The sequence below is a fragment of the Artibeus jamaicensis genome, unplaced genomic scaffold (genome assembly GCF_021234435.1).
Source record: "Artibeus jamaicensis isolate MK-2021 breed Jamaican fruit bat unplaced genomic scaffold, CSHL_Jam_final contig_519, whole genome shotgun sequence".
NCBI lineage: Eukaryota > Metazoa > Chordata > Mammalia > Chiroptera > Phyllostomidae > Artibeus > Artibeus jamaicensis.
Window position 1 is genome coordinate 56,834,482 of NW_026521871.1, and position 26,838 is coordinate 56,861,319.

General features: G+C 56.0%; 1 protein-coding gene across 10 annotated transcripts in view; it reads left to right on the top strand.

The window, feature by feature from the left end:
- The window catches only part of SUMF1 (sulfatase modifying factor 1), a 155,253-nt gene that overhangs the window by 13,415 nt on the left and 115,000 nt on the right, over nt 1–26,838 (top strand). For 7 of the 10 annotated variants that reach the window (XM_053669168.1, XM_037128483.2, XM_037128485.2 and 4 more), the window contains 5 exons: nt 10,178–10,260; nt 12,286–12,408; nt 13,056–13,170; nt 17,098–17,211; nt 22,371–22,430. In XM_053669168.1, coding sequence (XP_053525143.1) covers nt 10,178–10,260; nt 12,286–12,408; nt 13,056–13,170; nt 17,098–17,211; nt 22,371–22,430 — 495 coding nt within the window. Of the gene's footprint in view, nt 1–10,177; nt 10,261–12,285; nt 12,409–13,055; nt 13,171–13,651; nt 14,281–17,097; nt 17,212–18,288; nt 19,169–22,370; nt 22,431–26,838 lie in introns of those variants that run through there. The other 3 variants (XM_053669164.1, XM_037128484.2, XM_053669167.1) reach the window with 3 other exon arrangements.

The window sequence follows — 26,838 nt, forward strand, 5'->3', positions numbered from 1 at the left end:
GGGAGCCAGTACAGTGGCGCCGCTGACGGGGGCGGGGGTGGAGCCCAGGGTCCGTTTTCTCAGCGCCCCCCAAGGTCTGATGTGCCCCGACCCTGCGTTCCAGGGTGGGGGACGCCAGAGGGCCCCGTGATGACTCACAGGGAAAGGGGGTGGGGGGGGTAGTGTGACAGCCCGCGTTGCCTAGTGAGAACGTTGCTCCCACCTCGGTGTCCCTCAGACCCCGATGAAGGCGGGGCGGAGTCTCCTTTGGGTGCTGCACGTCGGGGACACCTGGAAACACACGTCGGTCTCCTTGTCAACACGGAACACGGGCCTCCGGACGCCCCGCAGAGGCGGGCTAGCGTTCAGTAGTGCTGTTCACTTTCATGTAATTATTTTAAATGCAGTCATCTTATTGCTTTCATGTAATCAATTTAAATGTAGTTATCTTATGGTATTGCTTTCATGTAAATATTTTAAATGTTTTTTATAACTACATTATAATCATGTTATAATTATGTTAAATATGGTAATTATGGTGATGTTCTATTTATGACAGTTTACACTAGTGATGTAAATTATCCCTTGAAAAAGCCCTTTTTCTTATAAAATAAAACACAGGACGCAGCAGTCACAAAAGCGAACGCGCAGCTCGCTGAGCTGTCCCAGCTCGAACCTGCCATTTCCGTCTCCGAGGTCGGGTTAGGGCCGCGCCCCCTGCCTGGGATGCTCCGTCTTGTGTTTCCGCCCTGTCCCCAAAGTAGCTTTTTCTTTTTTAATTTTTATATGTATATATTTTTAAAGATTTTATTTATTTATCTTTAGAGGGGAAGGGAAGGAGAGAGGGAGAGAAACATCAATGTGTGGTTGCATCTCATGGGTCCCCTGCTGGGACCTGGCCTGCAACCCAGGCATGTGCCCTGACTGGGAATCGAACCGTGATCTTCTGGTTCACAGGCCCGTGCTCAATCCACTGAGCCACACCAGCCAGGGCCCCAAAGTAGCTTTTGAAGGTGATGCCTCCCCACATTTCTTCACGTATGCTATTGTCACCAGCTGCGTATCTCAAGACTTCTGTGGTTTTGTCTTGCCCGGTTAAAGGGAATCGGTGTCTTTTAGTCTCTTAACCTACAGGTTTCCCCTCCCATTGCTCCCCTCCCCCCTGTTTTCCTGCTAATGGTTTGTCCCTGGAAGGGTCCGGGGCCTTGGCCAGGGGATTCTCCAGGCTGCGCACTCTGCTGCCTGCCTGTCACCTCGAGGCTCGCCTGCTCCCTCCGCGTTCCTGCACACGGGCAGCTGGACCGGCAGGCCCGGCTAGACTTGAGCCGGAGCCCCCGGCAAACCCTGACATCGGGGCAGCTCTTGCCCCAGCAGGCTCCCAGACTCTGCCCCCCTCTTTCCGGGGTGTTACCTGTCCCTCGAACTCAGTGCCTGGATCCGTTCCCTCACTGGGGCCTTGAGAGGCTGGTCGTTAATGGCCTTTCCCGTTACTAATCGAGGAACCTCTGTACAGATGTGGTTCCCTCCACCCGCTGTTTTCTCGCCCGTGGGCGCTGTGCCTGCAGGAAGGACGGGGTCTGGCGGAAGGAAGGCCTGCCTGGGTGTGGCTGGGGGGGTGACGACACCGGTGTGACGACTTACATACAGATCTAATGTGCACAGTTCACCGAAAATGCCCTGTGCTGTGTGCGAGTGTCCTGTTGTTACAGAGTGTCATGCTTATGACTTTGTAATGAAAGGGGGCATCGTTTGTGCCGGACCCTGCAGTTTCCAGCTTTTGTGATAGTGAGTTAGTTACCTACTACTCTCCAGAAGTGACCCGTCAGATAAACATAAATAAAATCTTAAAAAATAAAGATGATTGTAGGTTTATGTGTACTCATGAGAAGTAACACAGCAACCCCGTGAACCTCCCCGCCCCCTCCAACGCTGACATCTTGTGAACTGCAGTGGTCTCCCAGCCGGAGGGTGACCGCTGAGGGCCTGCTCATCTTTGTCTGATTTCACAAGTTTTATGTGCGATTTGTATAGTCACCATATTATTCAAAAATATTGTTACAAATTTATGGGTTTAGAAATATTTCATGGACCTTTCGACGGTCAGATTTTGCTGTTTCTGGGGGAGTGCCTCTTCAGGTTCTCCTGAGTCTTTTTTCACTCTAGTTATTTATTAATGATATTCGTACACTTTTTTCCCCACAGTCTCCTGTGGCGACCGTTAGCTTGTTTTCTGTGACTGTGTGTCTGTTTCTGCTTTGTTTATTCATTTATTTTGTTCTTTCAGATTCCACATATAAATGGAATCATGGCATTTGCCTTACGCTGTCTGGCTCCCTTCACCGAGCACACTGCCCCGCAGGCAGTACCACGCTATGTTGTCCGTGGTGTTGCAAAGGGCCGGGCTGCGTATCCTTCTTGCGGCTGAGTAGTGTTGTGCCGGGCCTGTGTGTGACCCCGGCGTCTCCCTCTGGTCGTCTGTGGGCGGGAGCCTGGGCCGAGCCCCAGCCTCGGTGGCTGTAGATCACGCTGCTGTGAGCGTGAGGGTGCGCACGTGTTTGCAAATGAGTGTTTGGGTTTCTTTGGACACGTGCCCAGAAGGGGCGTCGCTGGCTCATGAGGCAGCTCTGTTTACAGCGTTCTCGGGGACCTGCACACTTTTCCGCGGGGGCTGCAGCGGTTCGCACCCCCCACGTGCTCTCCCAGCCCGTACCCTCAGCAGCACTCGCCCTTGGTGGGCTTCTGAGTGACGGACGCTCTGGGACCCGGGAGGTGGGCCTGCACTCTCGCCGCGTGTGTGCAGCTCACCGCAGAGGCAACATTTAGCACCTGGAGGAAACAGACGCCTGGGAGCCACCTGTGGGCTCCGCCCCCGCCCGCGGGGTGACACTCGTCCCGATGGTGCGTCTACCGACAGCGCAGAGGCCCGGACAGTGTTACCTGTTTTGCCTGTCTCATCCATACTTTGTTTATATGTAATTTAAACAGTTTCCTCACACGGGCGCCATTGCTCTTGCTCTGTTCGTCCCCGAGGTCCCGTGTCGCCCTCAGGTATCCTTCCTCTTTGGCCCCAGACACCTGCCTCCCCGAGTGGCCTTCACAGGGACAGTTTGGGGTAACAGCTTTTCTGTCACCACTTGGACGTGTCCTCGGCCCTTTTCTGCTCCGGTGGTCCCCCCGGATCGCTGTCCTCTCCTGCACGTTGCCTCATTTCTGCCTGGCTTCTCTCCAGGTTCGAGAACAGTCTTTCATCTTTTGACTTTGTTTCAGAAGTTTAGTTTGATGCGTTAGGCACTGTTTACTTAGAGGTGGTCCTTTCGGGGCTCGCGGAGGCTCTCGTGTCTGTAACTTTGTGCCCATGGCCGCATTTGGGGGTTTTCGGCCCTTTTTCAGGTGTCTCCTTCCACACCTGTCTCTCCTCCCTTTGGGGGCCCCCGTGCGTGGATGCCACGTTCCCCGGGAGGGCCCTAAGCCTGTGCTCACTGTGTTGAAGCCCTTTCTCCGTCCGCCCTGCCGACCGTCTCCTCTCTGTCGACGTGTCTTCAAGTTCCCCACTTTTCTCCGTCCTTTTCATTCTGCTCTTGAGCCTGGCTGGTGAATCTCACTTCAGATGGGGTGTTGCAGCTCTCATGGTTTCTTTTCGAAACCCGCTTGTGTTTCTCTGCTAGGGACTCCTGCCTTTCTGCCCACCTTCCCCTGCCACCGCGTGGTCGGTCAGGGCTCAGCCAGGCTCCCTCGCAGCCCTTCTGGTGTCCCAGGGTCCGGGTTTGGGTCCCACGTGTCCGTTCCTAGGCTCTCCCGCCTTCCTCCATGAATGTAGTGTGTTCACAGTTACTCGTCGCCTTTACCAGATCTGCTCCACAGAGGGGGTGGGCTTGCGTGTGTCATTCCTCAGTGTCCCCGGCAGAGGACCTGTCACCTCATGATCACTTCATGAGTATTTGTCCGAAAATGAAAGGATGCCGGTGGGTGTCACCTGCTACAGTGCTTGGTTTCTGAAGCTGCAGGGCTCAGACCTGACGTGACCTGCCCGTGTTGGAAAGCCAGCTCTTCCCTGGCACGAACGCACCGGCCGTCTTCGGGGTCGGGCCGGGGCAGGGTGGTGGGCGGCAGTGAGCGAGCACCTGGGGAAGGGTGGCCCAGGGCTGGCTGATGGGATCGGATAAGAGGGAGGCACGGGGACAGTGCCGTATCTCGAGTCTGCGTTTGAAAGGAGCCCTTGTCTGCCTGACTCAGGAGCTGGCGTGCGGCGAGGGCCCAGGAAGCCAGAGCACGATAACCCGGGGCAGCGAGGAGCCAGGAGGCCCGCTGGTGCCCGCCTGCTCCCAGGGAGCAAGTGGAGTCCGCACGCCGGCCCCGAGGCTCAGATCCGTGCGATCTGCCTGGGTGGCCTCGAGTTCCTTTTCACGGGCCGGGTCTTCTGAGGTCTGGCTTGGATTGAGAAATAACAGTGATTCCCACGTCCCTCCCTCCAGATGCCGGTGTGGGCATCGTGAGCCTCTGCGGGGAGTCAGAGGTAGACCGTGGAGTTGGAGTCATGCCAGGGGGTGGCCAGCTTTAGGAGAGACTCATGCAAAGACGACAGTTTGGAAGGGTGGGCCTTTCACCTAGCACGGGGCCTGCCTCTCACGGAAGAGGCAGCCGAGGCCCTGCAGGGGGCGCACCTCAGCGCCAGGGTGGAGGGCACACCTTTGCTCCCTGGGTACCTGCCCCACCACAGAGCTGTGGGAAACCTGCCAGCCAGGCGGACTCTCTCTCTACAATGGGGATCCTCCTCCGAGACCCTGTTAAAGTGCAGTTTGTCCCGAAGAGGGTCCCCAGGGTGGGAAGGGGCTGGGACAGGTGGAGACCCCAGGGACAGGGGCACCGCTCCTTTCACAAACGCTTCTCCAGGTGTGCTTCGGGCAGCAGCGGCCTGGGTGCTGCGGGGAGCTGGACACGAGTCCCGCCTCTCCCAGGGGATTGTTCTACGGTGCTCGGAGAGCCCGGGTGGGCAGGGTTGCCATCCATCTGCCACTGGCCTGAGAGTGAAGCAGAGCAGAGGAACAGGGTGCAAAGTCCTCGGGCTGCGCTGGGCTGGGGGTCTCTTGGCTCATTTATTAGTGGGGGCTGGGTGACTTCTCTGAGGAAGTGACCCTGGGCTGGAGCCTAAATGAGGGGCAGGAGCCATTGTGACCCGTGACGAGGGAGTGGGGACCCGAGGGTTTGTGGGGTCGGGGGCAGGCTGGAGGAGCAGGTGGTGGGCCAGTTCTGCAGGCCCCAGGGGTTCGAGTCTCAGTCGCGTTGTAAAGAGCCCACTCCGGCTTCTGCGCAGTTCATCATTTTGAGACAGGAGGGGCCTCGGCACAGGATGGTGGGTGGAGAGACGCTTCCCGTGGTCTGACATTTGGAAGTTCATGTGGGAGCCCAGGGGAGGAGGGGGGAGGCGAGGACGGGGGAGAGGAGTCCATTGTGCCTGCGGGCTGGGCAGGGGGTGCAGGACATGGGAGGCCCCGTACCTCTGGGAGACTCAGCAGTGGGCACATTGCCGTGTTCTGCAGACGTCGGGAAGGCGACCCAGGAGGGCTTGGATTTGTTCCCTGTCCCCTGGGAGCAGATCGGTGCCGGCCGGGCGACTGGGTGCCGTGCAGTGTGGGGACTCGGAGCTTCCTCTGTGCAGGCGGCTGTCCCTGCAAACGGGCAGGAAGCAGGTCACCCCGACCGAGGGCCGAGCCTGGGTCCGAGGCAGGAGGGCCTGTCCTCTCCAGGGCGAGGCCACGCCCCTTCCTCTGCCTCAGAGATGAGAGACAGGTGGGCTTGTTCCTGTGTGGGCCCCTCCCCGGATAGCAGGTGGGAGAGGACTGCCCCTTCTCGGGGCCTCTCTTCTGTGCTCTGTCTTCCGTTTGACCCTGTCTTGTCCGAAGCTTGGGAGCTTGTGAGGGATGGAGAAAGCACAGAGTCGATCCGACAGCACTCAGACCCTCTGTGACCTCCCCCCACTCCCCATCCTACCTGTAGACACACAGCAACTGGGAGAGTCGCAGCCGATAAGCTCGGTGACGGGCCAAGGTGTGTGCACAGGCTCGCCTCCTGTCCGGGGGGCGGGGTGGGGGCTCACACACCATCGATCGACACTGTAGGTTTTTAAAAGGACGACTTTCAGCAAGCGCTGTGGACACCGCCTCTCGGGGACACGGGGCCGTTCTGGGGGGTTCGCAGAAGCCAAGGGGTGGAAACAAAGGTGTTTGAAGATGCTCACTGAGGCGTTACCTGGACAGCCAGAGAGACCCTGAGTTGAACCCACCCTGAGAGGCTCGCTGCTGGGACAGTGCTTGGTAAATGACGGCGCAACCATATGGCCAGGTGTGTGCATGACGCCTCGAAAAGTGTCCGTTGTGAAGTCCAGATGGAACTCTGGGAAGCAGCTAATGCGATCGGTGAAAACAATGTGTAATCCGATAAAACTGGGTAAAAACGTGGGTGTTTATGGCTGAACCTGGAAGGTGAATGTGAAAATAAAAGTTGCAGGAGAATGGTGCATATAAGTCATTTACAGTTAAATTAATAAGCATTTAATGTAGTCACTGTGGCTCACTTTTATTTTTCCACTGTGAAGTCTCTTAGCTCTGTTCAGAGAAAAGACGTCGGACACCTGTGTAAAAACGTGCTCCCTGTAGGTAACTGAGAAATTAAAAACGGCCCTAGGAAGACTGCCGCATGTCCCCCGTGGTCCCACGCCCCACAGCAGACCCACGGGCGCACACGCCTGCTCACCTCTCCTGGGGGCGGTGCGCCTGTGCGCCTCTGCGAAGACGGCCTCGTAACTGGCGCTTCCCACTTCGGTGGAGGGCGACCATCTGTCTAAGTCATCACACTTTTTCTTGCACGTGATTTTCGGTGGCTGTTGTGTTCCCTCGCAGGGGCTCAGCGGGCCCCCACTGGGCACGTGCCGCCATGGCCGGTTGCTGAGAGCTGTCCAGGCGCTTTCGAGGTAGCTACACCCAGGTGCACAGCCGCCTCTTTGCCTGAAGAAGGGAAAGATGATTTTTAAACAGTGAGGTGTCCTTTTCTCGTTTCTGTTGACAATTTAAAAGCCAAAAGCCCGCATCAGCTCTGCACCTGTGGATGCGCTGTCTTCTGAGAACGTGAGAACGAGGTCACCTGGAGGGGTCCTGTGCGTGAAGCGGTCCCTCAGGCCGGCCTCGCACACCGTCCGGCACGGGCGTCGCCACAGCCGCCAGGCCCCTCGCAGCCTCTCCCAGCGCCTGTCTGACCGTCCCGCCTGCTGCCTTGGGGCTGCGCCGCATTCCAGCGAGAGCTCTTTCACTGGGAGCGGGAGCCAAGAGTATTGGGAAATTTCATATTTGCCTCGAGTTCTGTAAATATTTATACTGTATGTGAAAAGACTTGTGTTTTTCTCTCTCACCCATTCCACTGAGTAGTGCACCTGATTCGGGTGGGTTTGAAGTGAGCCGTCGGACCACCTGCCTGCCTGTTCTAACGTTGGGTGTGTTTTCACTCCGTGTTCGAGCCTCGCCGTCTGCTCTCCAGGCTCGTGCTGGGTGCCGGACAGAGGGCTTCCCTGCTCTCTGTTCTGTTTGGTTCTGTCAGTTGCTCCATCCTCCTGTTTCTTTTCAATGTCATGGGTTTGAACAGATCTGCTGTTTCTTTCTCCTTGTTCACTGGTGCCCGCTGAAAAATTCACCCGGGCTCTTTTCACAGGCGTAACTGGTGTGTGTGCGTGGCATTTCAGGAAACGTCCATCTTCTTCATCGACTTCCCTAAGCGCATTTGACGCCTCAGGGAAGGCGGTCAGGCTGTGAACCTGCCGTCTGTACCCGCGCAAGTGCGTAGTCCCGGGCACTCTGTCCTCGGCCGGCGCTGGCCTGCCTCTAGACCCGGGTAGCAGCGCACCCACCACCAACGGCGGAATAACGGCACCTTGCCCTCTTCCCCTTTTCTTGAAGCTGTCACTGCAGGGCCGACTGTGTCCCCAGGCAGGGGGGAGCTCCCCAGTCCAGCCCCTTTCTCACGGGGACAGTGCTGCTCCCCGGGATCCTATTTACATTATAATTGGCCGCTGGCTGTCTGGTGCAGCTGTTTCAACTTAAACCCAAGACAGTTGCTATGGAGATGGGCGACTAAAAATAAGTCACTACAGTCCTTCCCCCCTGATGAGCCACATTCTGGAAGTGGTTCAGTTGAACAGAGAGTGTGGGGGCGAGCAACCACACGGCCCCCAAATTTCCCTCCAGGGCGAGGCTTATCACAGAGGCCCGGCACTGGGTTGCTGCCGGGGCCCAGCACACATGCACCCGAAGACTGTTCCCGCACAGAGAAGGGGGGGGGCCCTCAGAGCCAGCAGCGTGACCTCGCTGACCCGGATCCTGTGCGACTCTCAGAGGTTGTCTCTCAGTTCCTAAACGCAGTCGGGTAGCACTTATCTTAAAGGCACAGCCAGAAGTTCAAGAACATGTTCGTAAACACGCAGTTGGCAGCGGCACGTGGAGCGGAAGGCACCTCCCGACAGATGCGCCATTGGTTTGGCCAGAAAACGTGTCTGTCCCAGGGCGTCGGGCTGGGACGAGTGACGGCCCCCCGTGGTTTCATCTGTTCTCCGTGATGGGGCGACTCCGGGTTCCTGTGTCACCTGGGGAAATGGCTCCTGACCTGCGTCTGTCCGTCGCCATGGGGACGTGTGGTGGCTCCCAGACGGGCGCTGTGTGGCGTCCTCCTGGCTGTGGGCTCAGCAAACGGGTGCCTCCTGCCTGTGTTCACCCCGCCCCCACTTCTCCCTCTCAGGGTGCTGCCCGCTTTGGGGGGCTTTACTTCACGTGCAGGAGCTTCTCACACCAGGACAGTGATGCGGGGTGACAAGCAGGCGCCGGTCTTGAGGACCCCTCGGGAGCGCCCCGTGTTCTGACCCCCTCGCCGTCAGTCTCCAGAGAAGGCTGTGCTGGCGGCTGGCCCGGGCTCCTGCTGAGGGGCATGCGGCGGATTTTCACTAATTAGAGGTCGTGTCCTCCAACGTGTCTGGGAGGATGCTGCAGTCACAGAGCCAGCGATGGCGGCTCACTCTAATGTCGCTCTGACCGCGCGCCAGGGACTGGTCCGAGTGCTAATTTGTTTACCGGGTTGGCCAAAAAGTTCATTTTTTTCTGGAAGATGGCTCTCATAGTGCTTAGCATTTTTAACTTCATTTGAAACAACTTTGTTAGTGTGTATTGTGACAGCTGTCATATCAGCATGCATTTTTAAAAAACGTTATCAAAATTGGTGACTTTTGTGCATTTTAATATGGAAGATGGAAGACAGTACGCAACATGTTCAGCGTGTTATGTGTATTTTGTTAACACTAGCGTTAGCGGCCCTGCTGGAACCGATTTTCCGTGGCTCTCCTGCTGCGGGCGAGCCCTGTGTGGTCTTTACCGAGGGCTCGCTCTGAGCTGGGTGTCAGCCCGTCGCCGCCCTGCCGTGTAAGTGCCCGGGAGGTGGGCGCGCTCCGTCCCTGTCTCCGAAATTGAGGAAACAGGTTTGGGCAGGGTGTTGGGTGGCCAAGGGTCACGCTGTGGGTGGCAGAGCCATGACTCAAATCTTTGCTTCCAAGGCCAGTTTCTGGCTGGGGACTGCTTGCTGCTGCAGGCTCACAGGGTCACGAAGCAAGGCTTCAGGCGTGGGAGCCTCTGGCTGGCACTTCAGGGCTGTTCGCTGTGGCCTCCTCCAAGGTCCGAGGTGGGAGCTGCCGTCGTCTTCGTCACCGACAGGGCTCCACGGGGCTGGACAGCGGGTCCTGGGCTGGGTGCTGACCTGGGCTCTTTTGAAAACACAACCCAGCCTTCTGCCCTGTGCTTCACCTTGGGCTCTGCCCACCTTGGTTGACCTTCAGCCCAGCACCAGTTGTCAGGCCGACTGTCCCCACATTCGCCGAGCAGTGGTGCTGCCTGGCTGCCACCTGTCGGATGTGGAGATGTGGAGGGCGGCCTCGGAGCGCTTCTCCTACCGAGTCTCGGAGACGCACCCCATTTAAACGCACGTGTACTTGGTCGCGGCAGCGCTTTGTGATGGGAGCAATACCTTCCTGTGAAGGGTTATTGATGTGTGAGCCTTTATTTCTGGTCTCCCAGCCAGGACGTCTGTCTGGTGGCAGAATTGGGGCCCCGGGTGGCACGTCAGGTGTCAGCACAACCAGCCGCTAACGTCAGCATGTTCTGCTTGCTCCGAGGTGGCAGCCGCTCCCTGGTGGTTACCCGTGAAAGGCGCCAACTGGAGACACCCCGAAGGGCCCGACTCCGCTGTCGCGCACAGGTGAGCCGCCGGTTCCTCCCCCGGGTTCCTCCCCCGGGTTTCCTTTCATCCCAGGACAGACGCTGTGCCGCCGGCTCGCCTGTAACGGGCTGAGAATGGGTGACTCTGCCCGGCGTCCGACCTTTGGTGTCTCTGCGCCGCACTGGAAGGAGGAGAAGAGGCATCTTGGGCCACGTGTTAAATACACTGCACCACGTAATCACACACACAGAATCTCATAACGTTCCAAGTAAGTTTAGGACCCTGTGTCAGGCCCCATTCACAGCCGTGCTGGGGTGCAGGTGGGACACCACGTGACTGGTGGGCAGGAAAATAGACTGGCGGGAAGTGACATGTTTGCAGAAGGGCCCGCACACCTCGTTGGCGTGGAGAGGGCTCGCCTTGGTGGGCTCCTCCCTCCCGGTCGTCCCGTTGAAGAGCCGCCTCTTATGGGTGCTCCTCCCCTGTGATGGGCCAGCAACAGGTCTCGTGACACGCTCAGTCACTGCCGCCTGTCCCAGGCTCCTCGTGTGACTGGTCAGTGAGAGACTGCCTGAGGACGAGCCGTGTGTCTGGCTGGGTGGCCTCTGGGGAAGCCTGGGCCGGGGCCTGGGGCCCAGTCCCCACCAGCCCTGCGCCGACACACTTAGAGCCGCTGCCTGCCTGCACTCCCGCGGGAGTCGTCGGCGGGGCTCAGGTGGCGGGGCTCGGGCGGCGGGGAGGTAATTAGCTGTCGCAGAGGTGGAGCGGCACTCTCGCGGGGGGGGGGGGCAGGCAGGCAGGAGGGGGACAGGAGCGGCGTGTCCCCAGCCCAGGAAGCTGCTCCGCTGACCCACTTCTTCAGGCTCCGAGCCCCTGCTTTTGCCGACGTCCCCGGCTCTGGCCTCCTTGCCGGGGAGCCGGGCGTTCGTGGAGCTCCGCTGCACCCCAGAGCCCCCTGGGCAAGTGGCGGCAGCCCTTCAGGGCCGGTGGTGCCTGCACCGTGGGATCGGACTGGGAGGCAGGACGCCACGGGGGCCCCGGGCACCTCAGGGTGGGGTTGGGCCTCTGGGCTCCGGATGAACATCGTTCTCGAATTTATCGGGAGACAAAGCTGAGAGGGGAAGGGAGACCCAGAGGGGATGCATGTTAGCCACAGAGTCCATGTCTGAGAGAGCACACGTCCTCTCAGTCCCCGAACAGGCACTCAGGAGCCTGGCCATGGTCTGGCACTGCTGGGCACTCAGAGATGCACAAGGGACCCATGGAGGGGCAGAGCCCCCTGGAGCAGAGCGGATTGGGGTCGAGGTTATCTGGTGCTGGGTAAAGGCCTGTGTCCTCTTAATCTCAAACTCTCCTAGCTTTCCCCGCCCCCCACACCCATAGAAAACAGAAAGACTTGCTTGGACTCGACTGGAGGGAGCAGAGTAGCTGCTAAAGTGTAGCACAAACACCCACAGTCAAGGCCAAGTGCCACAGGCTGGCTCTGTGGACACAGGTGCTGGGACAGCTCAGTGTGCGGAACGCTCGTTGGGGGGAGGTGCCTATGAGGGGACCAGGTGGGGGTGTGGGGTTGGGCAGAGGGGGAAGCCAAGGCTGTGTGGTGGGCCCAGGGGGTCCCAGCCATTCTCACAGGGACTCTGGGGACCCCCGGCCCATGGGATTGGCCCACAGGTGGCTGGAATGTGGTCGGTTAGCCCCTGGTGGCTCCCAGCTGGCCCACGGCTGCTGTGGGTGCCTGGAGGGGCCGACACCCCAGCAGCGGGAGCCCTGCTTCCTTCACGGGGGGCTGGGCACCTCCACGCCCACCGCCCTGTGTGGCTCTGTGGGGTGCGGGCCTGCCACCAGCTGAGGAAGTGTGTGGAGTGTGCGTCTGAAAGGGCTTGTCACCCCTTGGGGGCCTGGGGTGTCGGAATCCCGTGCTGGAGGGTGACAGGTGTGGCTCGCCTGGGGCTGGAGGTGGGGACCAGGCCCAGGCCAGCGTCGCTGAGGGAGCTGGGGTGATGGGGCGCCTGCCCAAGCTGGTCCCCGCGCCCTGACCCTGTCCCCTCACTCCGCTGTCCCCAGGCCAGACCACCCGGTGCTGCACGTCTCCTGGAACGACGCCGTGGCCTACTGCGCGTGGGCTGGGAAGCGCCTGCCCACGGAGGCCGAGTGGGAGTACAGCTGCCGGGGGGGCCTGCGCAACAGGTACTGGGGGCCCACCCCGCCCTGTGCTGACTTTTCCCTGTGGGCTTGTGCTGGAACATCGACCCGAGACGTCCGCATTACTTCCCAGCCACTGAGTCACTCAGCAAAGGACCAGTGGTCACCACGTGTCAGACGGGGTGGCCTCCTGGTGGTCCTGAGGCGCCCGCAGCAGGTCGGGCCTGGGTGTAGCGTGGCCTCCGTGGAGCTCTTTGGCCGGGCCTCGCTCTCCAGTCAGGGGTACTTCACCTCTGGGGCCATGAGGGGAAGACTGGCGTTTGGGCCACGCCGGGGAAAGGCTCCTTAAAATGGCAAAGCCTTTGTCACTGTGCTTCTGTGGCGTGACAGTGGCATGTCCCGCTGCCACGTGAGTCTGGATGAGGCCGAGTCCCCAACCTCCCGAAGCCCTGTGAACGCTGCGGCTTCCTCCCCGAGCTCTCCACACTGCGACCCTGGGGACGAGATGTGAGCTTGCTGCGCAGACGGCACAACATCCGGGTGAAAGCTTTGATTTTTACGCGTCTGTAGTTTAAAGCCACATGGCTCACTCAGGGCGAGCGAGTAGCGGGCCCGCCTCCACTCGGTCACACCCTCTTCCGTCTGGAGGCCTGGGCCTGGGGGATGGGCTGACCCCGTGTCTCCTCCCTCAGGCTGTTCCCCTGGGGCAACAAGCTGCAGCCCAAAGGCCAGCATTATGCCAACATCTGGCAGGGCGAGTTTCCTGTGACTGACACCGGCGAGGACGGCTTCCGCGGCACTGCACCCGTGAGTAGTGCGGCTTCGGGCGGTGGTGGCAGCTCCGGGGACCTGGGCGAGGAGGATGGACGGCCGCCCGGCGCCCCCCTCCCTGTGCTGCCTCCCCCTCCGCACAAGGAGAGGATGAGGGAGAAACTCCAAAGGCCCTGAATTCGCCCCTCACCCTGTTAGCGTCTGGGGTGTCTCCTCCCGTTTCTTGTTAAAGATGCCGACAGCGGCTAGTGGTCAGGGAGTGCCGGCCGGGTGCTGGGCGTGGTGCTGAGCCGTCCGCACGGATGGTCTTGTTTAGTGTGGACGCAGCTCTGGGAGGCGGGCGTTGTTGCCCCCGAGTTCCCAGTGGGCCGCTGGCAGGTGTACAGGGCGGTTCGAGTCCGAAGCCCGTGCCCTCCCCCGCCGTAGGGCCTGGCGGAGGCGCCGCACACTCCCCCTGCTGCCCCCATGTCAGACCGAGTACAGTCCTCAGAGCCCCGTCCCTCCTGGTCGTCGGCAGGGACGATGCATCCGGCTTGAGTGGTTCCTCACCTGCACACGGGCCTTCAGCGCCCACGAGAGAGCTCGCCACCTGGACGGCCTCGGTTATTCGCTGCTCGCTGTCGCGAACCAGGCCATGCCTGCTCTTTCTGCTGAACGTGGGAACCATGAATATCCGGTTTGCAGACGTTCAGTTGTGTCTCTGGTGATACTTTTAAGCTGGGTCCCCAGCAGGGAAACTAGTAAGTCAAAGACTGGAGCACTTTCTTGATGAGGCTCTTGGCTCTGCGGCCAGAGCACTTCCCAGAGTGTGTGGGCTCCCCGAGTGGGCGGGCGGGCTCCGGGCCCTTTCTCACTGCTGCTCCTTTGCCAGCAGCGCCATGCGCTCCAGAGGCAGGGTTAGGACCGTCCCTCTTGCCCCCGCGCAGTGAGCGCAGCAGGCTTGCGGTGGGGACAGCTGCTCCCGGGCTGGTACCAAGGACAATGTTCTTTCACTGATCTTCCCAGTACTTGTCACTTCTTAATATTTGTATTTTTGTTTCACACAAAAATAACTCTTCCAACATTTATTTATGAACGTGACCCAGAAACATTATTTGGAACATGACCAAATGATTCCAAAATTTCAACCGAAGCAATAAACAAGTAATAATATATGTCTTGTGTGTTTTATTATACACAAATGTATAATAAATGGAAAATGTGAAGAATGACAAGACCCTTGACCTACCGGAAATTTAAAAATATTTTGTGCTGTAGTACTTAAAGCATTGCAGCTTTATTTGGGGCAGAATTAACATAAAAAAATAAATCGCACGAGAATGCGCAGCCCTAACGAGGTGTTGAGTGCACATGCGTGTTTACTTGAAGTTCCGCGTGGAGCCGGCACAGGCCGCAGGGGCCCCTTTGTCAGGGAAGGTTGGGCCCTCAGGCCGTGCAGCAGCGGGCGGGGGTGGGGCGGTGGTGGCCCTGCTGTGCCCTTGCAGCCGCGTTCGCTCTGACACACATGGGCGCAGGTCCTCGGGACAGGACCCCCCTCTCAGACTCCGCCCGGGCAGAAGCTGGACAGCGCCCCCTGTCGCTGAGGGCAGGACTTGGCGGACCCCAGCAAGGGCGCCCCCCAGCTGCAGTTTCATCAGCTTCCTTGGTTCCCATCCGATTTTCAAACTGTCCTGGCCACGGTGGCCCCGAGACGTGGGCTCGCATTCCGAGAGGCCGCTGCTGCACAGCCATCACCACGTGGGGTCTGTGCTGCCCACTCGCCCCCGGACAGGCCTGTGTGAAGCGTTTCTCATGTTCGCTTGTTTTCTTCTGAGGCCCCTGGAAGGAAGCTTGGTTAATGCGATTAATTTGACGAGCAGCTAAAATTTGTATGCTTCTTGGTGGCACATCCCATATGGTAATTTTCGGGGACAGGGGGACACGACCAGATTTTATCTCGTTCAAGCATCCAGTTATTTGGAGGGGGACCCAGCGCACACCTTTGCGCAGATGCCACCATCTCCTCATTGTGCGATTGGCTTACTGGATGGACTGAATTGTGGGCCAGCGGCTAAGCGTGGGCCCACGGCAAGGCACTGGCCGGCTGCTGGGAGCCCCTGTGCCCAGGCTCCCCCGCCCCAGAACCAAGTCCTTCCTCCGAGACTTCTCATCCCTCATCGCCCAGGGCCTGGCTCCCTCCCTGCTCTCCCTGAACAAATTAATTTCTCTCTTCCTTCCCACGCCTTCCAGCTATTATCTTCTACTCTCTCTGATCTTCTCCAAGTCCCTGAAAGAACAGTCTGTGCCAGCGGCTTCCCCTCCTTTACTTCCGTCACCTTGGAACGCTGACCCCAATTTCAGGTCTGCTTAGATACCTGCCCAGGTAGAGGAGGGCGCACCTGCAGCCAGGAACCGCTCCTCCTGGGCCTTCTGTGACCTTCACTTTCGTTCTCGTCCCATTTGCTTTCCCTGCTTGTCCCCCTGTGCCTTTTCGAATCAATTTTTAAAAAACACTTAGGTATAGTCTCTTCTCCCTCATTAAGCTGTCTGAGGTCTGCGTCACGGCTCCTTCCTGCCTCCAGTGGATGTGTGCGGGGTTAGCGAACGCACCGCTGAGCAGGCCTGACCGTGTCCCCGGTGAGGGCTGGGAACCTGGCCAGGCAGGTGCCCCTGCAGCCCCCCCACCTCACGGGATGAGTTCCCGGAGCAGCCCCCCGGCCTCGAATCGCCCACGTTTCCCACGCTACCACCACCACGTGTGGGCCTAGAACCTGAGGCCACACAGAAAGGAATTTCAACTTACTCCTTCCTTTAGTCTTACTTCATTAGTATAGTAAAAAGATTTAGGAAAAAAAAAAAGACAACTTGATTTTTTTAAGTTAAAAAATGAAACTCTTTGAGCTTTTCATTCTAAAACGTTGAAACATTTAAGTCACTGAAAGAGAGAGACTGTCCTGCACTTACTGTTGTTCAGTCAAGGGGTTTTCGCTCCCTTCGCTTCCTCTTCTTACAGAAGCGTCGCGGCTCAGCCTGGGATGGGCGTGGCCGGCCTCCGGCCCGCCTGTCTCGGTGACGGCACCGCTTCCTGCAGAACCTGGACGCTTCGCCCGTAATTCCAGAGACGGTTTCCTTGTCAGAAGGAGTCCCCTCAGTGTGTGGATGATAATGGCCTAGGCTAAGAATTAGCATCAGGGGAGTCCAACCCTGAGGTGTCTCTGGGCCACATGTCAGATACCCCATGACACGTAATTGCAGAACTTTCATGCCGTTTAAGATTTTGTGTTGGGCCGCATTCACAGCCATCCTGGGCTGAGGGTTGGACACCCCTGGATTAGATGCTGAGTTGTGGGGCGGGCAGTGGAGAGGACAGTGTCGGCGTGGGGGTCTCTCAGTGCCGAGTGGCCTCGTGTGGCCAGGTGGCTCCGCTGCGGTGCCGAACACGCATGGGTCTAACACAGCGCTTCCGTCACGCTTTCCACGGTCTCAGTGCCGTCCACCCCATCGGACGTGGCAGTTTTTCCTGTCCTGCACGAGCAAGCCCAGTACTAAAATTCCGCGGCACACCAACAAATGTATCGTTTGCCAGTCTGACAAAAAACCCAGGTGCAGTTTTGATTCATTCACACCTCGCGGCCAGAGTTGTGTTGGCCGTTGTCCCTTTGTCATCTGACAACGTAAGGGAAGGAGGTCAGTGCCGCTGACTGAACGGTCGGGCGTTGGGCGCGGAGGCCCAGATTTAGTTTATGGTCGGCATTTCTCGGTTCCTAGTGAGTTGGCCCACCCCCCCCGCGGTACGTGGAAACTCTCCGTAGGTTCGTAATGTGCCCCGAGAGCTGAAAACGTCTCGTCTGCATTTTTGTGTTTTCACTGGGGCCAAACGCTGTTGACCTTGGGGTGAGAGTTAGCACTCAGACCTCGGGGCTGCAGCTCTGCCTGCTTCTCTGCACGACGAGGCCCCCACGGTGCTTTCCCGTGTGCTTTCAGGTCGCCTCCTTCCCCCCGAATGGCTTCGGCTTGTACGACATGGTGGGCAACGTGTGGGAGTGGACTTCGGACTGGTGGGCGGTTCACCATTCCGCCGCCGACGCCCGCAACCCGGTGAGTAGCATCCTCAGCGTGACCTGCGCCGCGGCGAGGACTTCTGTGTCCCTCGGGCATGTTTCTGTTCTGTGCTCTCGGAACTAACCTTGGACTCTCCCCAGAGGCACGCTGAGTACGTGTGTCTCAGTTCTGTCCGACAGCAGTGCGTGAAAGCGTCGGGGCGTCTTGTGCTGCCGGACCGTGACGTGGCAACGCCGAGGGGGACTCTGCCTGTGAGAACGTCTGTTCCGTCTAAATAACGGTGCAGAGCTCGTCGGTGTTTTATCAGTGTCTGGTGGGGTCTCCTGGGAGGTGTTCGTCGTGGGGCAGGTCGCCGGGGCTTTGACCGGCAGAGGTACTGCGTCAGGAGCCTGCTTTGCAGAACCGACTGAGAAGGGGCGCTTCCTGGGTGGAGGCCGAGTCACCCCGGGACGGTCTCCTGAGCGCGGCAGGGTGTCAGTTCAGTCCCGCGTGCACCTGGGGAATCTGAGACGCCACGGTGTCCGAGTTGTGCCCACTCGGTGTGGGGAATGCTGGGTGCAGCTGGTGTCCCACCCGGCTTCCAAAGCCGGGTCTCACAGTAGGACCCGCAGAAAGTGAGACACTGCGTGGCTGTGAGTGTGGGAAGCACCTCTTTGGAAAGGAACACGTCTGATGTTCCTTCGCTGTGTGAGCAGTTGGGGGGAAAATACTGTGTAAAAATCTGATCTTTAGCAAACTAGATATTCATAAGTTGGGTCGAAGAACGTGTATTTATACCAAAGCCAGCTCATCTGGGAACTGGATGTGCTCGGTTGAAACCTTCCCCTTTGAAAGAAGGCCCAGGAGAGAACGGCAGAGAAAATCGATTGCTTCGTCCCTTCTCATCGGAGGGAGGGAAACGGCTCAGAGGGACCGAGGCCTCTGTCCCACCCTGTGCCTCAGGCCGTTGTTCAGAAAGTGGGGAGCCTTCGCTCGGGGCGCCTGGCTTCCTCCTTGCTGCATAACCGTGGGCTGCGCGTGAGTAACCGGGGGCTCAGGCCTCCTTTCTGGGGAGCAGCTGAAAAACCTGAGCTCTTCCCAAGCTCGTTTCTCCTCCATTTCTCCCTCCGGCAGGGCCAGTGGAAAGAGTGGTCAAAGACCGCTCCCGTCTTCAAAACGGAAACAAGTTGTGAAAATCTGGCAGGGCGTGCGGCTGGGAGAGGCTGCTCTCGCCTGGCACCCTGTGGTTTGGCCTCGGCTGTTGGGGTCAGAAACGGAGCCCCCTCCGCCCCCCCGCAGATAAAGTGTCTGCCTGTTTGGAGGATGTGCCCGGCCCCGGCGCCGGCAGCCTGTGAATGCTGCTATTCGACCATCTGGCGTGGAGCGCGGGGCTCTCGGCTTCCTAACTGCTCGAGTTTCTTCTAGAGACTTACAGGAAAACTCACGCTGTGTTCACCGGCCCAGGCTCTCTCTTGGGTGTTGCTCTTGCTCTGTAGCTTGTCCCCGAGTGAGGCTGTCTTTGTCACCGAGGCCTCACTTCCTAATCTGACTCGGATGAAACTCGGCCTGTGGAGGACTCAGCCCCAGCTCTCTGGGAAGCCCACGCCCATCACCAGCTCTGCAGCTTCTCGTTTCTGTCTCGGCTGCCAGCAGACGGGCCATGATCACCCTCGTCTCGCCTTCTCGCTCTGCCGTGTAGCAGCCTGAACCGCCTTCCTGGAGGGCAGGCCCGACCGTCCTGCCTCCGTGTAGAAGCTCCACGGGCTTCTGGTCTGAAGCAGCAAGTGCGAACTTGAACGTGACTTCTGAAGGCCACAATTATTCAGCCCCTGCTGATCCCCCCCAACATTTAGTTACTGAATGTTCTAAAAAATCAGAAGAGTACAGAAAATAGTGTAATGGACCTGTGTACCTACTTTTTAGATTTCAGGTATCCTAACAGTTTACTGCATTTCTTTTAACCAAAGAGAAAACTAAAACCCCTTCTAGTCAACCCGGGCGTTGTCAGTTTTCCCTTTAAACTCCCCTGGCCAGCACACCTGGCCGTGGTTCACCCTCGTGCTGCGGTGGGGGCAGGGCGCAGTGAGTCGTGCCTGCAGCTTCCACCGTTGTGAGGTTTAAATTAAAGTTTCCTGCCCTCCTCACCTCCCCAGCCATTTATTTTTACCAGTTTGTTCTTAGAAGTTGCTGGTTTAGCGGGTCCGGTCTTGCCCGGAGCGTTTGCCCCGCTGACGACCTGCCTGGTCGGGCCTCGTCCGATTCTGTGCCTTCTGCTCTCCTGCCCCCGTCTCGGCGGGCCCGTCTGTTCTTCCCCTGAGGGTCTGGGAGTAACGCCGTGCTCCCCAGAGGCGAAAAACAGAGCAGTGAGCTCGTCTCCTTGTACCAGGTTATTCTGGGGGTTCTTTTTTTTTAAACATTTTTTTTATTTTATTGATTATGCCATTACAGTTGTTCTATTCCCCCCTTTCAGTCCCCTCCACCCTGCACACCCCTCCCCCACCATTCCCCTTTAGTTTATGACCACATGTCTCAAGTTCTTTAGATTCTATATTTCCCATACTATTCTTGCCCTCCCCCTGTCTATTTTCTACCTACTGTCTATGCTAATTATTTTCTGTACTTTCTCCCCCCTTCTCCTTCTCCCACTCCCCTGTTGCTAACCCTCCATGTGATCTTTAGTTCTATGGTTCTGCTCCTGATCTAGCTGTCCTTTTAGTTTGCTTTTGCTTTAGGTGTGGTTGTTAATAACTGTGAGTTTGCTGTCCTTTCACTGTTCCTATTTTTTATCTTCTTTTTCTTAGATAACTCCCTTTAACATTTCATATAATAAGGGCTTGGTGATGATGAACTCCTTGAATTTGATCTTATCTGAGAAGCACTTTATCTGCCCTTCCATTCTGAATGAAAGCTTGGCTGGATAGAGCAATCTTCGTTGTAGGTCTTTGGATTTCATGACTTGGAATACTTCTTTCCAGCCCCTTCTTGCCTGTAAGGTCTCTTTTGAGAAATCTGCTGACAGTCTGATGGGAACTCCTTTGCAGGTGACTGTCCCCTTAGCTCTTGCTGCTTCTAGGATTCTCTCTTTCATTTTAATCTTGGCTAATGTAATTATGATGTGCCTTGGTGTGTTTCTTCTTGGGTCCAGCTTCTTTGGGACTCTGAGCTTCCTGGATTTCCTGGAAGTCTATTTCCTTTGCCAGACTGGGGAAATTCTCCTTTATTATTTGTTCAAATAAGTTTTCCACTGGCGGCTGTTCCTTTCCCCCTTCTGGTACCCCTGTAATTCAGATGTTGGAGCGTTTAAAGATGTCCTGGAGGTTCCTAAGCCTCTCCTCATTTTTTTGAATTCTTGTTTCTTCATTCTTTTCTGGTTGGTCATTTTTATCCTCCTTCTGGTCCACTCCTTGGATTTGAGTCCCAGTTTCCTTCCCATTACTATTGGTTTCCTGTGCATTACCATTCATTTCAATTAGTTTAGCCTTCATATGTTCCTCTAATTTGTGACTAAAATCAACCAGTTCTGTGAGCATCCTGATCACCAGTGTTTTGAACTGTGTATCTGAAAGTTTTGCTATTTCTTCGTCACTTAGATTTATGGGCTCTGGGGCTTTGAGATCTTCTTGAGCCATTTTTGGTCTGTTCGGGCCCATTAAGTATGAGGAGTGGAGCCTTAGGGGCGGGGCGGGGCCTCCAGGGCGGGGTTGCTGGGTTGTGACACTGTATGTGGTGGCCGGGTCAGAGCCGGGAAATGGTGGCCCCCTCTCCTGCTTCCCACCAATGGGTGAGGAGCGAAGCCTGAGGTGTTCACCAGGGCAGGGTCACTCAGGTTGCTGGATTGTGATGCTGTATGTGGAGGCGGGGTCAGAGCCGGGAAATGGCGGCCGTCTCAGCTGCCTCCCGTTGCTGGGACCCGCTCAGTCCTGTCTCACTGCGCCAGCACAGTCAACCCGCTGCCCTTCACCCTCGCCCGATCCGCCAGTCGCTCACTGGGTCGTGCTCAGTAGGTCGCTCACTGGGTCCGCCCTTTGCAACCCCACACCTGGGACCTGCGCTCCTGAGTCCATCTGACTGAGTTTTCCTGTGCAACCCCGCTCTGCCAGCTGCTGGCTTCGCCCCTTACTGGTCAGGCTGAAGAATTTGTTGTTATCAGACTTCCGAAAAGTTCAATTTTCTGTGTTCTGGCTATGTTTTCTGTTGCTAATACTTTGTTGTCTCTAAACTTGGTTGTGGGAGAAGGCACGGCGTCTCCACCTGCGCCTCCATCTTGGCGGAAGTCCCCCTGGGGGTTCTTTAACACGGAGAGGTGGGCAGATTTGTACCAGGTGTCCCGTGTCCACACGCGTGATTTCCCTGTGAGCGCGTTCTTTCACTCAGGCAGCAGAACCTCCCGCTGCCTGCTGGGCTCCGGCCCCGGGCCTCCAGGGTTGGCGGCCGCACCAGCCCAGCCGCTGCTCCGCTGCCTCCCCCACCCCGGGCCACCCGGCTCCTCCGTGGGTCTCTGGGCCCCTCCCTGGTACGTGGACACCGACCATCGGATTTGGGGCTCACAGTGGTTCACTGTGACCGCATCTTAACCCAAGAGTACTAACCTGCCACGCCCCCATTTCCAAAGAAGGTCACCTTCTGAGGCTCTGGGTGGATGTGAATGTGGGAGCCCTCTCTGACCTGCTACACCCTCCCACTAATTTCCCCGTCTCTGGCTGCTCCTGCCTCGTGGTGTTTTCTGGCAAATGTAGCTTCCCTGCCAGTCCAGGCGCACAGCCCCATGGGCAGAGGACTGGGGGGGCCCTGTGCTCAGAGTCTCTGCTCCGGTGGCCTTCAGTTCATCGAAACGCACCAGAAATCGGCACTGAGGAAGGTTAAAAAGTATACTGTGTGTAAATTATACCTCAGTGAACCTGACCTAAAAATTCTTCTGAGGACACACAGCAAATCCCTTCCTGCACTCGGCAAAGGGTTTACGGGCGCACGCAGTAGGATGGCGCGCATGTAATCACGTGATTCAGAGTGGCTGCCCGCTGCGGTGGGGTGTGGGCTAGGACGCAGGGTAACTGCGGGACCAGCAGGAGAGGGGGTTGTGGGGCGAGGGTGGGGGGTGGGGTGCAGGTGTGAGGCACGGGAGGAAGCACCATGGGGTTGCTGCTGGACTAGGTGGACTCTGTCCTGCCACGGGGGCAGCTGGCACAATGGACTCATGAGCTCTCTCCCCCCCGCAGAAAGGGCCCCCCTCTGGGAAGGACCGGGTGAAGAAAGGCGGCTCCTACATGTGCCACAAGGTAAGCCAAGTCCCTGGGCTGTGTCGCCGTTCGTTCTGGCAGCAGGCTGTGGGTCCATGGCACCCAGCAGCCCCACAGCGCACTGCCTCCTTCTGGGAATTCACACCCAACCCCGTGGGAGCCGGGGAGGAAGTCTGGGCACCGGCACGGGGAGCAGAGGCACCAGAGGCAGATGCTGGGAACGACCCCTTGTCAGTCTGGCCTCGTGCGTCGAATCTGGACCCTTTGAGAGACCAGCCCCGTGAACCGGCGTGCGCCTGGCAGTGCAGCCTTGACTCCCGTGGCTGTCTGCTTCCTGCAGAGGTGGGGGGACGGCTGTGAGTGGGGTGGCCTGGTTTCTGGGGTGGAAGCCTCGGCAGGTCCTAGGCGCGGAGTGTGGGCTTTGTGAAATGTGCACGTTGGCCCTGGGGTCGTCGCCAGAGCGGGCTGTTCTCGGTTAGGTGGAGCGACTTGGAGTTTTTTCAACAACCACTTCAGGGAGTTTGGAAAGCAAACAGCACTTCTTTCCCTTTTCTTTAAATTACGTATTTTAGCATCTCCAGCACTTGACCTTCTGTCTTTCTGCCCCCATGCAAGACGCCCATGCCCCCACTCTGCAAACTGCTGTTACGGGAAGCTTCCCGGGGTAACTCGGTCAGTCCAGGCCGTGGCGGCCTTAAAGTCTTAAAACCACCCGCAAAGGCGCCAAATTAAGTTACTTACTAATCTGGTGGCGGCAGCATCGACCAACTCCGCCCGAACACAGTGGCCCTCAGACTGCATCACACGCTGGAATCATCTGGAATCTGTGAAACTCCGACACCTGGTTTCCCTCCTGCCTCCTTCCCATTTGGGCTCTCGGGAGCGTGCCCTGGGCACCAGGGTCTTTACGTGGTCAGGGCGACACCAACATGGAGCCGCATCCGGGCCCTGGCGCGTGAGGGACTCGATGGAGAGGGCGCGTATCCTCCGTGTGTCTTAGGGTTTTCTTTTTTTTTTTTTAATTTTTTTATTGATTATGCTGTTACAGTTGTTCTATTCCCTCCCTTCATTCCCCTCCACCCTGCCCCCCCATCCCCACCATTACCCCCCCTTTAGTTTATGTCCATGTGTCTCAAGTTCTTTAGATTCTGTATTTCCCATGCTATTCTTGCCCCCCATCTATTTTCTATCTACTGTCTATGCTACTTATTCTCTGTACCTTCTCCCCCCTTCTCCTCCTCCCACTCCCCTGTTGCTAACCCTCCTTGAGATCTTCATTTCTATGTTTCCACTCCTGATCTAGCTGTCCTTTTAGTTTGCTTTCGTTTTAGGTATGGTTCTTAATAACTGTGAGTTTGTTGTCCTTTCACTGTTCATGTTTCTTTAACCTCTTTTTCTTCGATAAGTCCCTTTAACATTTCATATAATAAGGGCTTGGTGATGATGAACTCCTTGAATTTGGTCTTATCTGAGAAGCACTTTATCTGTCCTTCAATCCACTTACTTAGGTGGAGCTCGGGGAGTTGAGCTCCTCGCCTTCCGCTTTACACCTGCAGTTACGAGATGTGGACCAGTTGATCTTTGAAATTCTCATTTTAATTTTAAGTTAACAACGTTGTCCCAGGCCATCTCAGTACTTTTAATTGGTTGTACGCGCATCAGTCTCTAGTCCCAGATTGCTCCTCTAATTCACACTGTTCTGCAGGAATTGTAGGAATCCGCTTGTTGAGGGCGCAGACTTCCCTGAAAACGGCATGAATCTCTTTGCACCACTGTGTCTCCAAACCTTAATTGCCACCCATGCTGTCTCTGACACATGGTACTTTTCTTAATTGAGAACCAAGTTACTCTGTACAAACTGAGGGCCGGAAGATTTTTTTTCTCAAGAAACAATGGAGAAAATGGGGCTTGTGCAAACAATTTAAGCATGAACACTAGAGTATCCCAATGCCCTGCATAGGAATGTGTCTGCTTTCGCATTTCAGATTCTTTGCTTACTTTAAGTTTGTATTTTATAGGCTTTGTAGTTTATTCCTTTAAAATATATTTTAACTTAATATTTGTTTTTATTTTAATTTTCTTATATTTTTAGAGAGGGGAAGGGAGGGAGAAAGAGAGGAAGAGAAATATCAGTGTGTGGTTGCCTCTCTCACTCCCCCTAATGGGGAACTGGCCTGTAACCCAGGTGTGTACCCTGACTGGGAATTGAACCAATGACCCTTTGGTTCACAGGTTGGCGCTCAACCACTAAGCCACACCAGCCAGGGCAAACAGTATTTGTTTTTAAGAAGTACATTTACATGGTACAGTTGGTTTTTGTATATTTATCTTGTGTCCTGAAACCTTGTTTTTTTTAATTTTAATTTTAATTTTTAAAATATATTTTATTATGCCATTACAGTTGGCATAACTGCCAACTGTATTTATAACTGCCAACAGTTATTAAAAAAATATTTTATGCCATTACAGTTGACCCATTTCCCCCCTTCATTCTCCTCCACCCTGCACACCCTCTCTCACCCACATTCCCCCCTTTAGTTCATGTTCATGCGTCACAAGTTCTTTAGCTTCTACATTTTCCATACTATTCTTGCCCTCCCCCTGTCTATTTTCTACCTACCATCTATGCTACTTATTTTCTGTACCTTCTCCCCCTGTCTTTTCCTCCTACTCCCCTGTTGCTAACCCTCCATGTGATCTTCATTTCTATGGTTCCACTCCTGATCTAGCTGTCCTCTTAGTTTGCTTTTGTTTTAGGTGTGGTTGTTAATAACTGTGAGTTTGCTGTCCTTTCACTATTCATATTTTTATCTTCTTTTTTTTTTTTTTAGATAACTCTCTTTAACATTTCATATAATAAGGGCTTGGTGATGATGAAGTCCTTGAACTTGACCTTATCTGAGAAGCACTTTATCTGTCCTTCCATTCTAAATGAAAGCTTTGCTGGATGGAGCAATCTTGGATGTAGGTCCTTGCCTTTCATGACTTGGAATACTTCTTTCCAGCCCCTTCTTGCCTGTAAGGTCTCTTTTGAAAAATCAGCTGACAGTCTGATGGGAACGCCTTTGTAGGTGACTGTCCCCTTATCTCTTGCTGCTTCTAGGATTCTCTCCTTCATTTTAATCTTGGCTAATGTAATTATGATGTGTCTTGTGTTTCTTCTTGGGTCCAACTCTGTGGGACTCTCTGAGCTTCCTGGATTTCCTGGAAGTCTATTTCCTTTGCCAGATTGGGGAAATTCTCCTTTATTATTTATTCAAATAACTTACTTGTTGCTCTTCCTCTTCCCCTTCGGGTACCCCTATAATTTGGATGTTGGAACGTTTAAAGATGTCCTGGAGGTTCCTAAGCCTCTCCTCATTCAACAAGTATTCTTGTTTCTTCATTCTTTTCTGGTTGGTCATTTTTATCCTCCTTCTGGTCCACTCCATTGATTTGAGTCCCAGTTTTCTTTCCATCACTGTTGGTTCCCTGTACATTTTCCTTCATTTCACTTAGTGTAGCCTTCATTTGTTCATCTAATTTGTGAACAAAATCAACCAGTTCTGTGAGCATCCTAATCACCAGTGCTTTGAACTGTGCATCTGATAGGTTGGCTATCTCTTGGTGGCTTAGAAGTATTGGCTCTGAGACTTTGATCCATTCTTCCATTTGAGCCTATTTTTTTTTTTTTTGGTCTTTTCACGCCTGTTACGTATGAGGGGGGGAGCTTTAGGTGTTCCCTAGGGTGAGGCAACCAGTCACTAAGTTGTGACACTATATGTGGGGGCGGGGTCAGAGAGGGAACAATGGCGCTTGCTCCGCTCTCTCTGGGATATCAGTCCCTTCCACCTCTTCCCACGAGCAAATTGGGCCCTTCTGGTGCTGGTTCCCGGGTGGGTGGGCTTCTGTACATTCTAGGGCCCTGTGGGTCTCTCCAACAAACTCTCCTGTGAGGCTGGGAGTCTCTCCTGGCCCCTCAACCCCCACAAGTGTTTTCAATCTGTGCTTTTAGGCTTTATTTCCCGTCGCTGGAGCCCTGGGTTGTGGTCTGTCTTGCTGCCCATTTTCCCCTGGTTTATCTGCACATGAATGTGTGACCATGGTCAGCAGGCCGCCTTGTGCCCCTCACTGGGTCTGCTCCTTGCCTCCCTGCGCCCGGTGTCTGCCAACCACCGCTCTTTCCTGCCCTGACCCCTCTCCGCCAGCCGCTGACTCTGCCCCTCCTCCTGGGCTGGATGCATGGTTGTCGGACTTCCGTACAGTTCAATTTCCTGTCAGTTCTGGTTGTTTTTTGCTTCTGGATTTTTGTTGTCCTTAATTTTGGTTGTGTGAGGAGGCACAGTGTGTGTCTTACCTATGCCTCCATCTTGGCCAGAAGTCCCCCTGAAACCTTGTTAAAGTCATCTATACTAATGTTTTTGTAGATTCTATTGGGCTTTGTACACAGGTGGTGAATATAGGCAAT